Source organism: Lissotriton helveticus, chromosome 11 (genome assembly GCF_964261635.1).
Source record: "Lissotriton helveticus chromosome 11, aLisHel1.1, whole genome shotgun sequence".
NCBI classification, from domain to species: Eukaryota; Metazoa; Chordata; class Amphibia; order Caudata; family Salamandridae; genus Lissotriton; species Lissotriton helveticus.
In genome coordinates, this window is record NC_136072.1 from 164,735,220 (window position 1) to 164,755,766 (window position 20,547).

A 20,547-nucleotide genomic window follows, 5' to 3' on the forward strand; every position below is an offset into this window, starting at 1 on the left:
AAGAATTCATGAGTGCATGGTTGGAAGCCAACAGAGGTGGCAAAAAACAGCATTGCAACAGTCCACCAGAGAACTAAGAAACTAAGTACATGATTAGGAAAAAGCGTCCAATCATTTCAAGCACAGTCCTATAAAAACAACAAATCCTTTAAAGCCAGTAAAGATTTATAGGTCAGCAAAATAAATAAATAAAAATAAATAAACAAACGCAGCAATTTCGTTCAGAGTGCTTCGTTATATTTTACAGAGGTTTTGATCACAATCCCATTGAACTTGTGGATTTAGTTTTGATAGACTTAAATTAAGTAAACTTCGTTGGATCAGGTGTACCGATAGAAACAGGTTATGATGATAATGGAGATTAAGAATAGAGTTGGCAATTAAGATGTGGTAGGACAGAGACACGGATGACAAGACAGGAGAGAAGTACAGAGGAATCTGGTTAATAATAATTCCGAAAATTCAACAGGTCTGCTGAGTGCACAAATTGTGGAGGGTAGGGGAAGAGGACGTCCTAAAGGAAATAGCAAAGCATTACACTGAAAAATACATCTAAACAGCCAAAGATGAGATCAGCAAAGCCATCAAGTTTTTTGGATTCATGCACGAGAAGCTCATCCAGTCCAGAATTTTTTTTATTCTAATGAGATGAAAAAGACAATAAAATCCCAGAATGTCAAGATAAATCCTGAACTAGCTGAGCTACTCGCATAGGACCTGGGAAACGTGAGTGCACCAAGATCAGGTGCATTTTCTTTCCACATTTGGGAAGAGATTAGTGTTGGTCATGGTAAAATTGGGTGTCCGGATCCTGAAGTGGATCCTCCAAGGTTAGTGGAATTCTTGCTGGAGTCTGAGTTAACGTAGATAACTTTCATGAGTTAGCTAGCCCTGCAAAAATAACTCTGAAAATGTATTTCTGAAAATAAAATGGCAGCTCAATACACTATGCGTAAACTGTAATAAACCTGGAAAGTTAAAGCCATGAAAAAGACTAATTGCTGAAAGTAACAATATGTTTACTATCTCTAGTATGGTTGATGCTACAGCTCCATTTCTCAATTTATTAGGACGCACCCAGAAGGTGGAAAACCCGATAAAAACTGAGTCCAGGTCAGGGGAATCCTCCCTCACTAATTACCCTTCCCCCTAAACTATCTTAGGCAACACACCATACAGTGTCAGTAGCCAGCAAGAGAGTGGTAGGGTTATGCTTCAACTCTATCAATGGAGAACTACCTCCTGCCACTCTCTACCCTCTCCACAGAGCCTCCATTTGTGCCTAAAAAATAAATTATAATTCATAAACATGTAAAGCAAAATATTTCAGAATTATTATTATTACACTAGAGAAAGACAATTAACTTTAGATATTATCGAAACTCAATTAACATTGTTAACGGGATAGCTGTAGCTTCAGAGAAAGAGAAGAACATTAAAACGTTCTGGGATTACAATTTACGTGAAGGTTAAGGGCCTAAATCATCTCAAGGGTTTGTTAAATGGAAGGATGTCAAGGAATTTCAATGTTGGTGTAGAGTCAGATACAGGAAGACAGAGTTAATTAATGCACATGGTGTATGAGCAAAGAGTGGGTGTCATGAGTGATAGCAAGTGAGGTGGTCTAAATGGTCTTGTTCAGGATAAAAGTGACCCTTGACTCCGATGCGCTGAACAGAAGGAAGGATTGAAGGTGTGAAAAAATGGGTACCATAGTGGAACATGTGTGTTGGGGTTTAAAAGGTAAGAAAAGGGCCATAGTACACGGTGAAGATTTTTGTTTGGGTGGTGGTGGTGTGTGGGGGGGGGGGGGGGGGGGGTGCGCGTTTAGTAGGTTCTACAAAGGGACTTTGGTGTGTGCGGAAAGCTGGTAAATACACTGTGAGGAGCAAAGAGATAATTGTAGACAATCTTTCTGTTGGGCCAGGAGTGCTCATCCTTCAGCATTATAGAGAACTTCATCTGTCCTTAATTTTTTTTAGGGATTTGGTCCTACTGTTGAATGGTCACAAAGCACTTGACTGCTGTTAGCCGCTCAACTTAATGCACCATTTTGGTTAAAATACAAGATTCTTTTTTCCTGCTTAGAAAGTGCTCCTTTAAGTACCACTGAATTTTAAAAATAAGCATTTAAAAAAAGTATCTGAACCATTGCCTCCTCCCCAAGTCATTATAAACCGATTTCTTATGAAAAACACTGGCTTTTCTTTTGACTAGAGACAATTTACTATTCTACACATTTTAATTATATGAAGGTTTTCTCCTTTCTTTTAGATTACTGTGTTATAGAATTTGATGGAAATACTGATAAAGTGAATGACACAAAAAGCCCTAATGATTTAAGTTGTTCATGCTTTTTCAAGGTCTTAAGGCGAAAGACCAGCCATGGCGATTTACATCCAATCAGTTAGTTTTTTACTGCCACACAACGCATCAGTGTGTATAGAAACTTCACTTCAAGTCAATACATAGGCTAGTGATTCAAGCCCTTAATTCTGAAACAATCGTGTGTATGGAATGATGTGTGTTGGAGTGCGTTTGCAGAGTGCAACTGTTAGAGAAGGTGTCCAGAAAAGTCTCTGTTAACAAATGGGTGTATGCTGAAAAATGTCTGTGTGCATTGAAGAGAGAGAGAAAGAAGAAACTGTGGGGAGGAGTGCACATGTCTCTGTTTGCCTGACCACCTTGCAGGAGACAAGTTATAATCCCAGCAGGAGCAACTCAGCAGTTTCCTCTTCTGGGATTTGATAAAGTTATTGCCGTCAATACTGGTCAACAGTAATACCAGTTATTAATATGGCTATAGAATAGTAATTCATGGCAGCAAGAGCTTTATAAAGGCACGTTACTGCAAATTGCTGGTGATAAAACCCTCATTTGCCATCCCCAACGTCCTTCTAAATTACTGAGCATTTTATGAATTCCTGGAAATCACCTTGGTCTACCGTCCTATCCCTTACACAAAGAAGATTTGATATTTTAATTAAACCCAAAAAAATATGCCATTACGGATTCGGTGTGAGGCTGCAGAACACAATAGTAACGTATAGTCACACACCAATGGTGAGAAAATGAGGAGTTTTTTGCTTTAAAATCAGAAGAAAGCTTGAATAAGGATTTCTCCATTTTGGAAAAAAGTGAGGAAGGGGAAATAGATTAATGTACCCTTGCCGTTTCAGTAACTGAAAGCTCTTATAAACGGCACAAAAACAAAACTGTAACCCTCATATAATGTGATATTTTACACTACATACCAATACCCTTTACGGCTGTGTTTTTCTTTACTTATTTGATTGCAATGGCCAGACTCTGACATGTATAAAATAAACATAGCTGCACCTTATGGGAGCGGCACTAGCTTCCAATGATAGAGGGTCCTGAAACAGATTATATATAAAGAACCCCTCTGCAGCTTCGGCGGACCTGAAGAACTTCAGGCCCATCTCGCTGCTTCCTTTCGCAACAAAGGTCTTCGAAAAGGCAGTCAACACCTGGCTAGCATACTTCATCGTAGCGAACAAAATTCTAGACAATTCCCAATCCAGATTCCGCAGCAACCACAGCACCGAGACCACCATCCTCGCCACCACAGACGACATCCATGCCCTCCTCGAACAAGGCCAAACGGCAGCCCTCATCCTCCTGGACCTATCAGCAGGTTTCTGCACCGTCACCCACAACACACTAACCACCAGACTCCAACATGCCGACATCTAAGGAAAGGCGCTAGACTGGATATGCTCATTCCTCATGGGCATAACAAGGAGACTAAGACTCTTGTCCTTCCTCTCAGAAACGACCGAGACCAGATAAGAGATCCCACCTTCTTCAACGTCTAGATGGCCCCCCTCGCAACCATTGTTAGAAACCATAGGCTCAACATAGACTCCTATGCCGATGACACCCAACTGATTCTCTCCCTCACAAAGGAACCAGACGTCACCAGGCACAAATTCCAAGAAGGGATGACAGCTGTCACAACCTGGATAAAGAACAGCTGCCTGAAACTCAACTCAGAGAAAAGAGAGGTCCTCATCCTCTGCTCCACCCCCTCCGCATGGGACGACGGGTGGTTGCACCCTACCCTTGGAAGCCCACCGACCCCGACAGACCATGCACGTAACCTCGGTATCATACTGGACTCATCGCTCACTATGAATCGCCAGATCAACGCCGCTCCTCTGCATGCTTCAACACCCACCGCATTCTACGCAAAACATACTAATGGATACCTCTGACTCCAGGAAAATGGTCACTCATGCCCTCATCACCAGCAGACTCTACTATGGCAACGCCTTCTACGCCGGAATCAACAAAAAACTCCTCCGCAAGCACCAGACCATCCAGAACGCCGCAGCCAGACTAATACTCGATATCCCATGGCACAATGACATCACCCAACACCTCCGCGACCTCCACTGGCTCCCTGTCGAAAGAAGAATAACCTTCAATCTGCTTACGCACGCCTACAAGGCCTTCGACAACATCGGACCTCAACAACCGAGTATGCTTTCATACCCTCCAAGTGAAACCTCTACTCAGCCGACCTCGCCCTAGCCACCGTCCCACGCTTCTACAGGAACAGAGCGGGTGGAAAATTGTTCTCCTACCTCGCAGCAAAGACCTGGAATGATCTCCCCCTTCACCTCCGACGATGCCCGACACCGCACCAATTCAGCAAAGACATGGCTCTTTATATTACCCCAACGGAGTTGCAACCCCCGTGCCTTGAGAACCTAACGGGTGAGGAGCGCGCTTTACAAACCCCTGATTGATTGATTATATACAAGGGCCTCAAAATGGTCTGTTCTGGACAGAATTGGACAGCAGAAAATAAGAGACACGTCCATTAAGAAAAGACAGCAGGGAATGCAATCCAGTAGTTGCAGAAGAGTAAATTCGGCGTTCTGTCAAAGAAGCTTGATACATACTACAGAATAATTAAGGATGTAGAAAAGAAGCTATTTACGTGGTACTGGGCCTGCAATGCTTTCTAAAGTAAGGAGGGGCTGTATTAAAAAGTAGGCCGGAATGAATGTCTCAATTTATAGTTAGATGAGAAAGCTTTGTTCCAGATTCGCCCATCTGTAATGGCAGAATGCACCCTAAAGCGGATACTGTATATATCACTTAAATTCTCCATCAAATCACACGCTGCCAAGAAACCAAAGGCAGCCTGGTATGAAGAAATGTAATAATTTATCGAATAAAAAAAACATATCCATGCTTAACAAGAACAGTACGTAAATTCTAAAACAGAAATCGGATTTTAAAAAAAGAATTCATCCCTAGCATACCAAGTTTTGAATCCACAAGAAAGAAAATTCAATTATGTAACCAACGCTAATTGCAATCACAAATACACAATCTTCATATATGTGCACAAACAAAATAGAAATCGCATCCGCAGTACCTCAAATCTCATGCGTAAGAGGGATTCAGGTGGTGCAGAAAACTTACATTCCTCTATCAGGGTAGGACAGATGCAGATTAACTAACCACATTCAAACTTATAATCACATAATGTGTACCTGCCCTCTCTGTTTGGAAACAACTCCCATGCGCTTCAAAATTCAGCAATGGATACAGATACAAATCTAGGTCTATGAATCATGAAGCACCCAGATATTTTGTTTCCAGTCCTCAAAAAATACGGCAACATGGTACCAATATTTCCCTCTGTGCGTGCTACAGTTATGCCTTCTGGAACATAGCTATGATAAACACTGCAAGTTTGAGTCCTTTTTCAGGGGGCCATAAAAATATCTTGTGCATTCTAAGCTAATACCTGGCACCAATGAAACCACCCTTCATGTGGCAGGGAAAATTCAAACACCCATCCTGGTAAAAAAAAAAAAAAACAATGTTCCCCTGCATGGCTGCACCTACACGACGGTGATGATGAAACAAACATGCCTGGGAAAGAAAACAGTTAATCCCCAGAATAGTCAGCAGCATCAGAAACTTAGCCCTTGCAAGACTGGAGCTCCAAACTTACAAGGGTGGAAAAACCTTGATCCAAGCATTCTCAACCATACCTCTAAATAGCACAGTGGTAACACTCCCCTCCAGCAACTCCCAAAAAAAAACCCAGTTACAATCAGAAAATGTATCAATGGATTGAAGAATCTAACTCAGAGAGGATCACACTCAATTTCAGAAGAGAGCTACTAGAAGCATTTCTTCCCACTCAAATCAGCTCCATTATGCTCCCTTCCATTGGCCCCACCATAAGTTTATACAATTCCTAATCCTTGCCTAACTGCTTGCAACTATTACATGTATTTTAAATCCACCCAATTCCTCTGTACAACACTCCAACGCATCCAAACACCCAGATCTGCACTTAAAATAAACACCTAAAACAAATATACAAGTCAATAAACTTTAGGTGAACGACTCATGAAATAGGCCTTACATATAAGTAAACTTGGAATAAATCAGTAAGGCATGCTGGACTCAAGTGTAATTAATGCAGGAAATAGCCTTTCTGGAGAGGATGAGTTGACCATGCAACGAGGTAAAGAAACGCAGGTTTTGACCTGCAATTTTGTGGTGAGGTGGGTAGGGCAAAGTCAAAACCATGCACGATCTTGTATACTGCAGAAGTAGAATAATGGGCCAGGCAGAGTTGCCAAGATGGCCCTAACATGCTGTAAATTTATATTGAGCATGAAGGCATCTACCACAAGCGAGATACAAGTATAAAACCATGAATGTTATATGAAAGGCAACAACAGTGTTAATTAGTCTTGGCATTAGTCCAAGAAACAACTTAAAACACTCTTTTTAAAAAGGTCTTTATCCGCTCAGTAGAAAAAGCCTCAAACACTAAGAACACTTGCTTAGTATCTTCACAAGAAGGGTCTGACATTGCTGGTCTTGATTTGCCTTAGTTAGGATTGAAGTAGAAACTTTTTTTTACCTGCAACAAATTCTGTTCCTGCCAGCTCTGCAGTTGCAAGAAAATCATCCAGCGAGCTTTGTTCGGTCACAGACTGCAGGTTCAACCGACCCCAGTCATAGCCATCATTGAGTTCACTCGTATGGAGCTGCAAAGACAGAACACTTGATTTAATGTGGTCATCTTTTAAATGAATACAAAGATACAACAGTGCGAGAGGTTCAATAGCTGAATAAGCGCTTCCAAAATTATAAACATAACGCCCACTGCGTGATTTTGTTAACCCAGTAAAAGGATCCGACATACAATCGATGTGGTTGCACACAACTATCCCCCGTTTCAGGCAAGTATGAAATAAAATATACCAACCCACAACCACAAAACCCTCCTAGTTCAAATAGTACCCCCATATTAAATTAGATAAGTCACAATTACAGTCATGTCGAGTCCCTCTTGCAGAAAAGAAAAAAAAAAATCTTCATATTTAGGTGTAGAAAGCTGAGAGTAAAGGACGAGGAAGGAGGCTGATATTGTAATGGTAACAGAGGGAAAGTGAAGGAGCCTTTTCCTTGGACTTAACATTCTGGATAGGTACCAGTACCTCAAAGTGTTGGAAAAAAAGAAGAAAGCAGTAATACACTTTCCCACTGTTCACGAACAACAAATAACTATGGAAATAATGCAGAACAGTGCCTCCGGCCAGAGGAGGGAGGGACAACCAGCTTAATTAACCAGGTGCCACTGCTTCTCTGTACAATGGGAAAAGAACCGTAACTCATGCAATTCACAGTTTCTTGTGTATCTGGTTCCAAGGAGGCATAGAGCGCATATGGATTCCCCAAGAATGCATTTATTTCTAGTATTAATTCTACCTAAGCACTAGTTCCAAAGATAACAACTTACACAGGATTGAACCCTACTCTAAAAAGTAAACAATGTATTGGATGCAAGGGTTTGCACTACACTTAATCGCAGAGAAGTCATTTAGGCATAACTTTGCTCCAATGTTTTTACCCCCTCTCTACCATTCCAGAAAGGGGTCAACAGCAGTGCTGTAATTAATTTCACTGTAGGAGCGACGGCCAGCAACCTTAAGCTGATCAAGCAAAAAAGAGATGTGAAAAATCGAAGAGGCCTTAAAGACCCACGTTCCCAAAAAAGGTAAACCCTATCATTGGACGCACATCTCCGATATACAACCCTTGGATTGGACATTACTCTGTTTTTGAACTTTGCGTGTCCAGGATATTGTTTATTGTGATTGAGCCCCCATTTGAAGGCACATATGGTGGCAGACCCAATTCTCTAGAGCACCTATGATCTCGGATACTGGCTGACTAAAAGGTTGGATAATATGTAATTATTGTTCCCCAACAGTTCAAGTCAAGGTAAATAGAGTCAAGATTATAAAATATTTATCTCCAGAGAGGCACTAGCCATGGGGCCCCCTTTTCCCTATTTTATTTGCTCTTGTGATTGAAAATGTAGCATCCCTCGTCCAGAAAAGTGGTGATTTGTGGGCATACAACAGGAAATTAGCATATTTGTGGATGAGATCCTTCTCACAGTTGCCACTACACTCCTAGACCTAATTGAGGTCGTCAAAGAATTTGACACGATCTCTGGTTTCAAAATTAACGAAGATAAATCCACTAGAAATGGGAGTTGGGGGTAGTATGTCTAGACTTATTAAAATACTATTTTGTAGAGCCCATTAAAGAATTCTAAAAAAAAATAATTATATATATATATATATATATATATATATATATATATATATATATATATATATATATATATATATTCGCTCCAATTGTACCAACAGAATCCCGGGTCACTCGTAGGCGGGTGCTTGTGCGCGATGGTACTCGCGTTAAAATCAAAGCGCCAAACTCCGTCTTCCTTTGCAAAACAAAGTACAGCACTCCGGGGGTAAAGGTAATGTGTCTTTATTATATACTGCTAACGTCAGGAACCACTTTAATTGAGCTTTCCTCATTGTCGGCGGATGCATTTCGGCATGGTAGCCTTCCTCAACGCCTAGAGTTGTGAGCAGGGTGTGGGCGAGAGGTTGTTTTCAAAGTGTCCTGCCGCACACCGATAGGCTAGCACCTGACTCCGCCTCGTAGTTTGTAGATCTGGCTCACCTGTTGGTGGGAGGCTGCTGTATTGATTGCAGGTCCTAGAATGCTGCTCTGTGGCAAGGTGAGTGATGCTGGGAGAATCAGATGCTGGTTACGGACTTCAGGGCTTCTCGTAATCGCTCTCACAAATGTCCTGCATGTTGCTGCTATAAAGGTGCCCCCCTCGAGACCCCTGGACCGCATGAACCCCCGAAGCACAGGAACAATGATGGCGGGGGCAAGTCCGGGAATTCAGCTTGCCCAAGGTGGAGCAACAATGTTCCAGCACCGCTAAATCTTCACTCCCAACTCCGGACACATACACATATATATACACACACACATATATAAATATAATCAAAAACTATGAGAAACCGAATTGGGAAAGGAAATCCCCATTCTACATTAGGGGAATAATGCTAACACTGCTTACCTAGATACCTCAGGAATCTCAAACAAAGAGAATCAGAATACAAAATTAGGATAAAATGGTATCTTGCAACTCAAAGTCTACACCACATCGATCTAGTTACCTTAAATCAGTTTTGGAGATGTGGTGCAGAAGATAAAACTATGTTACATATCTGGTGGGAATGTACAATAATCCAGATATATTTGAATAGATAGATAGATAGATTGATTCTGTGGGACCCGAGCATCCAGACCCAGAATGCCTTTTCCTAAATATAGCCAAAATAGTCCAGACAGGCGGGATTAGGCTACAAATACCATGATTACCCCCCTATGTTACCTATCTTCGGCACACTCACCCCACTGCATGAATCTCAATGCATTAAGATTTTATTTTATTTTTCAATGTTTTTGTTTTATTTTCCAACTAAGCAGAGGGAACCCTCTGTAAAGCACGTTTTCAGGTTTCATGTTTTGTTTCCTTAATAGCACAACCATGTCAGTCTCGTATCTGATGAATTTTGAGCACCATTTTTTTAGGTCACAATTTTACTTATTTTTAATGTTACTCGTCTGTTCTCCCTAACTCGACAATTTCACTTCCTTCTTCCGTTGAACTCCTTCCCTTGTTTGACATTTCTGCTCTCCCACTTCAGAGAATCTTGGCAAATACAAGGAAAGGAGAGCAGTAAGATGAGACTTGCTGTGTTGAACCAATGTGAGCCACACTGACCATTTTGCATCCATCCAAAGGCCTAACTTTAGTTTGAAGCATTTCACTGTTCTTCCGACCCAAGCATGTTTTAGAGTTTCAAAACACTTCGTGTGTACATTCATGTACAGAGAGCAGCCATCATAACACCGCCAATGATCTAATGGCAGTGACATGCTTTTCTCAGCACGGTCATTCATGCCTAGTGTGGTAGAAAGTAGACAAGCCCCTCTGCTTCTATGGAGACATCCAAGAAAAGAACCCTTGAAAGATATGGACAAATATAGCAATGAACTCAAGTCAAGTTTAAGACGCTGTGCTTAGCCTACAAGGCCTTGAATAATATGGGACCGGTGTTTCTAAAAAATATTTTTTCCTGGGATTATCCTGGCAGACAGTTACGTTCTATTGGTACCAGGCTTATGATGGTTCCCAGGAATCGCGCCTCTAGCTGGGTGGGAGGGGGAGCATTGGTTATGGCACGGCCAAATTATGGAATACACTTCCTATGCCTATTAGGTCTGCTAGTTCACTAGCTTCATTTAGAGTCTTAAAACCTGGTTATTCCAGAACTAGTTTCTTGATCTTTTGGGCTACCTTTAGTTTTAGGCACCAATACACCTCTGGTTATTTGTGCGCTCAATAAGTTACACTAACATAACATAACATAACAAAGGTAGCCAGCAGACAAAAACTTTTCAGGGTCAATTGAGAGCATGAAACTAATGGTAAGAGCACACACTCCACTGTGTTGACCTCCTTGAGACAACAAACAGCATTGAGATGCGGTGGAAACAGAAAACAACCTACTACAAGAAAAGCATAAAACATACCTCAAACTCTGCATTTTATACACTGCATATTTTCTGTGTTTCATATACTGACCAGGCCGGTACTTTTCAACACACAAATTTGTGATGACAATTGATTTAAGCTTTATGTCTACCTATTCTTTTACTAAGTCAAGCCACAGGTCAGTAGACTTATATTTACTTAAGAGATGTGCAGTTCACACAGTCACCAAGTAGCCACAGGCAATTTGGCAAGTATCTTTCCCTATTATTGTGTTTTTTTAAAACCTTTTTGCAAAATGTTATTTTTTATCTCACAAACTGTTACCTTGAAGTTTAAGGTTTCCTTGTTCTACGAATCCAGCACTGTTCATGGAAGGACTTTAAAAACTTCTGTATTGGCGGTTTTTGTTAACAGTAAATCATAGTCAACCCCTCAGGGTAACAGTTGAGTGGTAGACAAAAAAATCAAATGTGTTTTGTCTTCAGCACCAGTTGGGGTTGCTTAGCCTACAAATAGCACGCTGAATGCTGGGACTTGTACACTACACGTACAGTGGGGAAATATGAGACTACAAGCAATGCTTAAAAGTAGTCGGGAGCCAGGAGAATCCCAATTCCAGCAGCTATTACTGGGCTGGATCTGGGATTCACCAGGCCCAGGAACACATAATGAATTCGTCCTGGTGTAATTATCTAACAACAGAACACAATTCAGCAGCGCCCGTAGGTTGTCTGCTTTCCATTTGTTCCTAGCAGCAATCAGCAGATATTTTAACATCCAGCTGGGCCCAAAACAAGGGCCTGATTTAAAGGGGCATCAGCCCTTCTTACCTTGCAGTATCATCCTAGCCGGGAACCACCTTGAGCCTAACAACTAGACCACAATGCAATGGAATGAAACAAAGGCACACAGCTTGTTATCGCTGCACACGTACATAAAAAACTATGGGCAGCAGGTTTTTAACTTTGTTCATCCAATCTATGTAAGAGATGGCGACAATTCCATATGTATCTGTGTGGATTTACACAAATAATTATTTAAATGGCCTCTACATTTTTTTATTGAATTCTTTAATAGCACTACTCATCCCACTGAATGGTGTCAGAGCACTTTACATTACACACAGACACAACAAATCACAGAAGTGTGTAACCAATGTGCTGGGAATGTCAAATAAGATAATAAGGGTTATAAGGAGTATGAATCACATATCGTCCATACTTGTAGACATTAGATGTTAAGAGTGAGTTGTCAGAGAAACAAAGTCTGGATATAAGTGTAACAGTGACTGGGGTAGTCTGTACTAACAAGACTATTACTTCCTGAAGGAACCCTTCTTTGTAATCTTAGAACAACAGAATGAGAAAAAAAAACAATAAGGATCTAAACCATGACTTAAAGTTTGCATACAGCTCTGAGAGGACAGTAAATAGATCACTGTGCTATATTAGATGGATTGCAACATATGAACTGAAGCACCAAAATGATCTGTGTCAAACGTTTTAGCCCAATTAACTATCTACATTAAATACAAATATGTGATCTGAGTTTTATACAACTTGCTCGGAGGCAGGCATATTACTCCTATATGCCACTTTATGAGTCAAAACTGTGACCAGACAATGCAGAGCACTCCCTCCATTAAACACCAGAGCTATCTTACTGCTATTATAATCATCACAAAAAATGCTGGGTGCAGAGAGATCTCTAAAGCAGGTGTCTAAACTCTGTATGATATTTTAAAATGCAGCCAGTGACCAATTAAATAGGCTAGAACGGATTTACTGTCACAGTTGTCAGAATCCCTTTCAGAGGGACTTAGGAGCTACTGGGCTAACAGAGGTGGTTGAGGCCTTTTATTCCCGATATCCTGGTGATCGAACTAGAATGAGTCCTGTGCAAATGGACCAAGTACCCATTCTGCACATGTCTCTCTCTGGTAGTTGTGGTTCAGCAGTAAAGGCTCTCTCAGAAGCAATGTAGATACAGGTCAGTGAACACGACTCATAATTCGGAGTGCAAACAGTACAACGTAGGTAGTTAACGACCTGCAAAGGAAAGTGGCTTACCCGGGCTGTTGCTGAAGCACATTCTCCGGAGGTCCGTGACGGAACAACAGGTTCACTGCAGGTCTCGACTACAAGTACCGTGAGTAACATGTGCTTCAGCAACAGCCCGGGTAAGCCACTTTCCTTTGCAGGTCGTTAACTACCCTAGGCCCCTTCATCTTTTAGGGTCAAAACCTCTGCCAGACTACTCCCTGGGGCATTTGCGGCAAAGCGCCAGCGTGAGGATACCTTTCCCTTCATGCACCTAACACATATTTGTGTGTGATGTTTACGTCTCCTAGCCCACCACAAATATTTATGCTTATCCCGATAAACATTCACCCTAACCGTACCACCAATACGGTTACACTTTTGCCGCATTTTATCATCTACACTGCACCTTATAAATCGGCATTTACGTCTCGTTGTGAACATCAGCTACCATGCTAAGACTCTCCCCTGTATGTTTGTCTGTCATACATGTTGTATGTCCAGTTATGCTTGGTGAGGGAATCCCCCTCGCACACATAGAGCACCTTAGAGAGTGCTTCACATTTTCCAATCAACACACTCACTTAATATAAGATTGCACCTTCACTTATTTAATGGTCCTGAGGAAAGCCAGTTTTAAACTCAAAGGCCTGGCTGAAACATGTAGACCACACCTGGATGCAGGAGGCCCCAACATATACTCCTATCACATCCACCAGCCTTTTTAAACGCTAACAGAGGCCCAGTTATTAAAGTCTAATTAACCCCCGGGTACTGGGACCACTGTATAGCTTTTTAACTTTCACTATTCACGTCACTACACTGCACACTCAGCTACATACCTGCTCCGCTGTATCCAGGCGTTGAAGCACACCCGGAACACACTGGGTGTGCCCGATGATGAAGCATGCCACCAACTAGGTTGGTGGGTGAGGGCTTTATGAAAAAACCTAATGGTTTACGCCTTATCATACAGCTTTGAGTCCTGCTAAAATACTTCACAAACAGGCTAGTCCTTATTGATTAAACATATTGTTCCGCATCACCATTAGAAGCAAGCTCCCTAGGACTCCAAAGGCACAGTTTCAGTCTTACCCGCTCCAGCGGTAAGGCAGTGGTGCACAGAGTGCCCTCTCCACAGGTGCTCACATATCCGTATCTTGTACGTTGAAGTCGGGCAACTTGCAGTGAATGAGACAGCATCTAGTTGCACAGTCTCTTTTTTTCAAGCAGCACCGACGGTTCATTCCAGTGGTCAGCGCTGCATTGGGCGCTCGGTGCAGGTGTGATCCTTGGGCTCCGAACCATAGCTCCTGCAAGTCTACGACGTTTTTGTGGGCATCTTGGTGAACCTTGGGGAATCCGTCAGGTGCAGGTCACACCATGCGGTCTCGTCTAGCTAGTCAGAGAAGTAGTCTTTTGGTCTAAGTGACGACCTGAACCCTTGGCCACAGTGGTACTGGCAGCCCTCTTGGACTACAGGGTTGCCATGGTACTCCCGATCCAGGCGCAGACTCACTTTATGTGATCACTCTCACGGGATATGGGGTCACCGATTATGAAAGTCTCCAGTTCACCGTGAACTCCTCCGGTATAACTGGTCACAGCAGCGGTGCAGCCTGGAGCTTACCGAACCGCGCTTCTGGTACGGCTCAGAATAAGACAGCTCTCTCCTGGCATACAAGGATCACAGAGCTGATACTGCTCATGAGCAATGACCCAATTGATGCACAGTCTCACACCTCGCTTGGGAAATGCTTGTGTTGGACTCCCCACTGGTCCTCACTCACTCCCATGCTCTCCTCTGCCTCACAGAGGAAACTGGTCTTGGCAAGCAGGCGACGGTACTCAAGGTCAGGAGATCTTGGTTTCCTGGGTGATGTCCCCTAAACCAGCAGGGAGACTAGCAATCCTTGGCTCCAAGTTCTGGTCACAGGCAGAAGTCTTATTGAGTGCTCCCTTCTTACACAGCTCATCAGGCTGCTTAGCAGACGAAAATGTTTGAGGGACTCAACCTCCGCTTCTTATAGTCATTTTCCAGACACCAAATGTGATTTAGGGTCTGAGTTTTAAGGTGAGGTTCTATTTATTTTGAAGCACTAACCACACATGTACTACACAATGTTGCTGTATTCTGTACTGTACTTTTACCAGGCAGACTTTCATCCAGCGCAGAGTCACTACTACTCCTGCTCTGTGCAGCACGTCATATCTACCAGATGTAGGCCCTGGAGTGAGTTAAGCACACAGCAGCTGAACTTTTAAATAGGTGAGTGAGCCTGTAGACCCCATTCGAGTGACACGGGCTAAAATGGTCCTGTTCACTACTACTGATCACTACACAGCATGCTGCCACCAACGCACTTGTGCTGCCTAACTCATGGTGAAGGTGGTGGCCTTCCACCACTATGAGTGTAGCTCTGTGGGCACCCCTCCTGGTGAACAAGACTGCAAACCGTGAGACAGGCTTTTGTTATGCTCGCATGAGCCCTGTTAGCCTATGATAAAAAATAAATAAAATCAGTAGGAGGGATCCAGATAATAATACAGTTGGGAACTCAGGGGACATGTCTTTACCATGCAGAGAACTTGCCTTTGTTGCCAATTTCTTTGCAGCAGATTGATTTTCAAATAAATGCCTAAGCGGACTGTCAGACTGTGCTTTTCAAGCTCCTCCCCTAGTGACTCCACTCCTTTTCCTCTGCCACACTTTGATTCCCAGCTAATGGGCTCCCGGAATACAATGTTTTTAATTACAGCACAGACTGCAATAAAACATTTTTTTTTTTATAAATGCAATGGGTTAAAAAGCTAGCACCAACTAAAAGTATGTCATGGACGAAGCATGTCAGATCACTCAAAGTGTTATTTATCAAGTGCGGCAGAACAATTTAACACAACTCCATCCAGTAAGTCATGCTTTGTTTTAAAGGACAGTCAGGAAAATTGAAACTTGGCGCGTGGGGTGATTAAGCAAACTAAGACCATAGAACACTAGCTGCTAACTGACCATATGATAACATGCCTGACAACGTCAGCCAGTCCAGGCATTTAAGCCACATGCTCTATGGTCCATGCGTGTCATGCAGAAAGCGAAACTACAATTCCCAGGATGTAGCAAGTTCCTGATCACCGTACAGAGCGACTGAAGTTGCAATAAGAAGTATTACACGATAACGTGTCTCTTTTAACTCACTGCGTGTTCTATTACCTCAGTGACATTTTCTCATGTACTGGGAAGCAGTGCACGTCTACCGAGGAAAGTAACTCACCCAGGAGTCCTTGCTCTTCTGGCCTCGGTTCGCCAAGTTCCTTTCTTTAATGATGGCTCGCCCAAGCCCGCTCCCGGCTGCCTTTTTCTTCCCCATGTTCAGCCCGCAACGACTTGAATGCCAGTAAACGTTCAGAGGGAGGCGGGCCTAGGAGGACCGGAAGTAGTTCTAAAAACATGCCTTCTGTGAGAACAGTCACCCAGCATGCATCGCGAGGCTTCATCGTGGCGCTCGAGCCAGAGCTAATCTTGAAATGATGTACAGTACGGAAAACAAACGTGCCAAGTGGGAAGAGCGCGCTATCGTACTTTTACTATTAAAAAGAAAGCTCAGATAAATATGTAATTTTTTCAATAGCTACAGGTAGAAGCCTAAAGCAGGCATACGTCTGTAAAAACGTCACTTAATGTATTATATGAATCCGCATTGCTTCATTAATTTTTGGTTCATCAAAATGTGCTTTTATATTGACGTTCTATTTTCTTCTGTAATATAAAACGGAATAAATGGGTGTCGAAGATGGCCACTGGGCTGACTTTAATGTGGGGCGGAGTTACGTCACTGATTTTTCAATAGCTGGACTGCTAGAGCGACGAAAGTGTAGTAATAACATCTGCTTCTCCGAGTAGCGAGTAAGCTATAGATAGCTCTCTGGCTACCTGTCAGTAGCTCCCTTGTGTGCAGGGCGGATTAAATAAGAATCCTTTGCTTCAATGAATTAACATCAACATTTTTGAGTTTAGCTGTTTGTATCTCTTCCTTGAGTAACTTTCAACTTGTACATGTGCAATTTTTTCTGTGTTTATCTCTTCCTTGAGTGACTTTACACCTTGTACATTTGCAATTTTTTTTTCTTTTCTGTTTGTATCTCTTATGTAACTCATATAATCCAAAGCCCTTATGTAACGCAACTGGTTCTTTTGTAAAGCGCTCTGACACCTTTGGGTAATGTTTGTGCTATATAAAATCGCATTAAATAAAATAAATAAATGAAAAAGCTTGGGGAGAGGATGTGGTCTGTCGGCTAGACTGCCGACTTTGGTGCTGGAGACTAGGGTTCACTTTGGTGCTGGAGACCAGGGTTCGAGCCTCGGGGTCGTGTCTGCATCCTGTGATTCTGGGCAAATCACTTGATCTCCCTGTGCCTGAATGTGTAATGTAAATACGGTGCTCATGTAAAGCGCTCCAATACCTTCGGGTTGAGTTTGCGCTATATAAATATGCAAAAAAAAAAGCGAATATGTCTCATTTTGCCAATTCTTGTTTTCATTTTTATTTATTTAAAAGGTTTTATATAGCGCTGGCTAGACCCGGAGGTATCAGAGCGCTTTACATGAGCATCAGATCGTAGTTGCAGGTTACATCGTTACAAAGGTTACACAGTAAATTAGAGCATGGCAACATAGTTACTTGTAAGGTCAAGATAAACAATAAGCACACATAAGTAAGGGGAAAAGCAGGCAAGGGGAAGATTCAGGGGAGGGGGAAGGAGCAGGGGAAGTAGACAGGTAAAGAAGGCGGGATAGAGGAGGGGAGGGTGAAGGACATCGCATGGAAAAGAGGAGGGGAAGGGCGACGGGGACACAAACCAGTAGACGAGTCAGAGCAACGTCCAAAGTCCAGTAAGCTGTAATCCCAGGGGAAGAGGTATCGCTTCCCTATCTCTGTTGCGGGAGGCTCCCTTTACACAGTGGACTCTCTCAGAGGGGTCTCTGAGAATCCAAGGCCTACATACTGGATCCATCCCCAACAAGCATTTGCAATGCAATAGGTCTCGCATTTACGCGAGTTTGAGCTATTGGCATTGTAAATGACAATGCCTTTTAGTTATGTTTTGTTTTTTAAAACATAAATAAAAGGCATTGTCATTTACAATGCCAATAGCTTAAACTCGCGTAAATGCAAGACCTTTTGCATTGTAAATGCTCGTTTTTTTTGTTTTGTTTATTTATAATCGGTATATTCTATAAAAGTATTTATACGATCTTATCCTTAAGTGTGGGCTTCGCCCACTTTTTAATTGTCACTGGGAAAGCTTCAACGGGCCCAACGTTCTGCTTATATCTCCCCTGGACAGAAGTGCTGCCCAGGGATAGCTATCTAGAGATCTCTCTCTTACACAGTGGTAATATGGTACCATTCATTAAACTCGAGTGTCCCACTTCACTGCACACAACACAATAAGTGCCCTTTAGCGCTGGGCAGTTAGCAGACATGTGAAATGTTAAAATGTTGGGGAAAGGAGGCAATGCGCATGTCCAGCAAAAGAGCCCTACAGAAAACTGCGCTTTTCTCCAGGTTGCAATCCGAGAGAGGAATGTCTAGTTTATTCCCTTTGCATTTAATCTAAAAAGAGTTCCTCAAGCTACGAAAAATCCCAACCAGATCTACAGAATTCATCACTCATCAATATGGATGCAGTGAAAACAAGCAATGGAAAAGACAATTAGTTTCGCTGTTGGTACCGTCTGGCTATGCCAATTGCTTTTGGGTGTGCGCTACAGCAGTGAGACTTTGCAGCATTGTTAACATAAAAACAAGGGACCATAGAGCCCAAAAGTGCAAATGTAAAAACAAAAAAAAAAGGACTGCTGGTGTTGGGGGAAACTGAGGAGTGGGCGAAGGGGAAGGAGAAAGTAGCATAAGACAGGCAAGAGGTAGAGACCATCACAGAAGCACACAGGTAAGAGAGCAACATGGGGTGGAGGAAGAGAAGTACACATAGGAGAGAAAGAGCTGCGTGGGGAGAGAAAATGCCACAGATGAGAGAAAACAACATGGGGGGGGCGCGGGGCAGAAGCACAAAGGATACAGTTGGAAAACAAAGCCGACCTATAGTAAGCAATAGGTGGCCTTTTAACACCTGTGAGATCTTGATTAACCGACAATAGATATTTTTCAACCAGACAGATGTGCGATCAGGTGGGCTCACTCTAGAGATGGAGGGAGGAGGGTAAAACATGAGCTCCTCAACGTTCCTAGATTGTGGTCCAGGACGAAACAAGGAAATCATCCTACTGGAGAAAATTGGCAGGGGTATTCGAAGACCTCGAGAGGTTTCTGCCACTTGCCAAGTCAAAAAACGGTAAAAATGTATGGATATTTATGGATAGAAAAGTTAGCTATAGAACAAGAGAGTGCTGTACAATCGAGATACAAAGTAGACAAAATCACAGAACAATAAAATAACAGGACAGAAAAAAGTTGGAAATGCAAGGAAGAATACATGAAGAAAAGAGCTCGCGCCGCCGGCCTGCGACCAGGAAGTCAGGCAGGCCGGGCGGGACAACCGGAAACAGGAAGTAGGAGGGCGGGAGCCTACCCCGCCTCCCACGGAAGAGCCGCGATTGTTTGGAGCACCGGAGCAGGCAGGAGCCTACCCTGCGCCCGGTGCCGAAGAAGGGAGGAAGAGTCCTGCTGCCGGTGAGAGCCGCTGCACCAAGGAAGCCGGTGAGTGGGGCTTCGCCTTGTTGCTGGGGTGCGAGGGCGGGGGGCATGTGTGTGTGCGCGCGCGTGCGGCGGCGGGCTGTGTGTGAGCGTGCGTGCGTGTGTGTGTGTATGTGTCTTGGAGTCTGTGTGTATGCGTGTGTGTGTGTGACTGTGGGGGGGAGGGGGTTGCCTGTCTGGGTGCCTGCGTGTCTGTGTAAGTGTAAGTGCGTGTGCGCGCGTGTGTGTGTCTGTGTGCATGCATGCGCGTTAGGCTGACTTGCTGCCACGGCGCGGCGCGGGACGGAACGTGCGCGTTCGCGCACCCAAATCCAGGAAAAAAGCTCGTAACACCCTCTTGTCCTCCTTCCCGTGACAGCAACATTAGGTCTCCAGCTGGACACCTGCATCCTTCGGATGCAGTTTACCAGCTCAACCTAAAAAGGGGAGAGGGAGTGCTTTGGCAAGGGGTGCCATACCATACCTTAGCTGTGAGTGGCTCCCTAGGCACAGTGGACTCTCTCAGCGGGTACGCTGATACTCCAGAGTATAAATATTGGATCTTTCCCCAACAAGGGGAGAAAGAGTGCTTAGTCAAAGGGCACAAAGGACAAGGGGCAAGGCAGACTAGCAGGCAAGATAGATTCAAGGGAGAGTGGATAGGAGCTAGGAGCTGGGGAGGCACTGGCTAGACCCGGAGGTATCAGAGCGCTTTACATGAGCATCAGATCATAGTTACACGTTACATTGTTACAAAAGTTACACAGTTATTAGAGCATGGCAACATAGTTACTTGTAAGGTCAAGATAACCAATAGGTAAGGGGACAAGCAGGCAAGAGGAAGATTATGGGGAGGGGGGAAGGA

General features: G+C 43.3%; 1 protein-coding gene across 1 annotated transcript in view; it reads right to left on the minus strand.

Annotated features, from left to right (window-relative positions):
• Positions 1-16,414, minus strand: part of LSG1 (large 60S subunit nuclear export GTPase 1) — a 99,666-nt gene extending 83,252 nt beyond the window's left edge. Inside the window, exons 1-2 of the mRNA XM_078666297.1 lie at positions 16,257-16,414; positions 6,926-7,052 (exon numbers count right to left, since the gene is read on the minus strand). Of these exons, the coding sequence (XP_078522423.1) occupies positions 6,926-7,052; positions 16,257-16,352 (223 nt within the window). The 5' untranslated portion in view covers positions 16,353-16,414. The remainder of the gene's footprint in view (positions 1-6,925; positions 7,053-16,256) is intronic.
• Between the last annotated feature and the right edge of the window lie 4,133 nt (positions 16,415-20,547).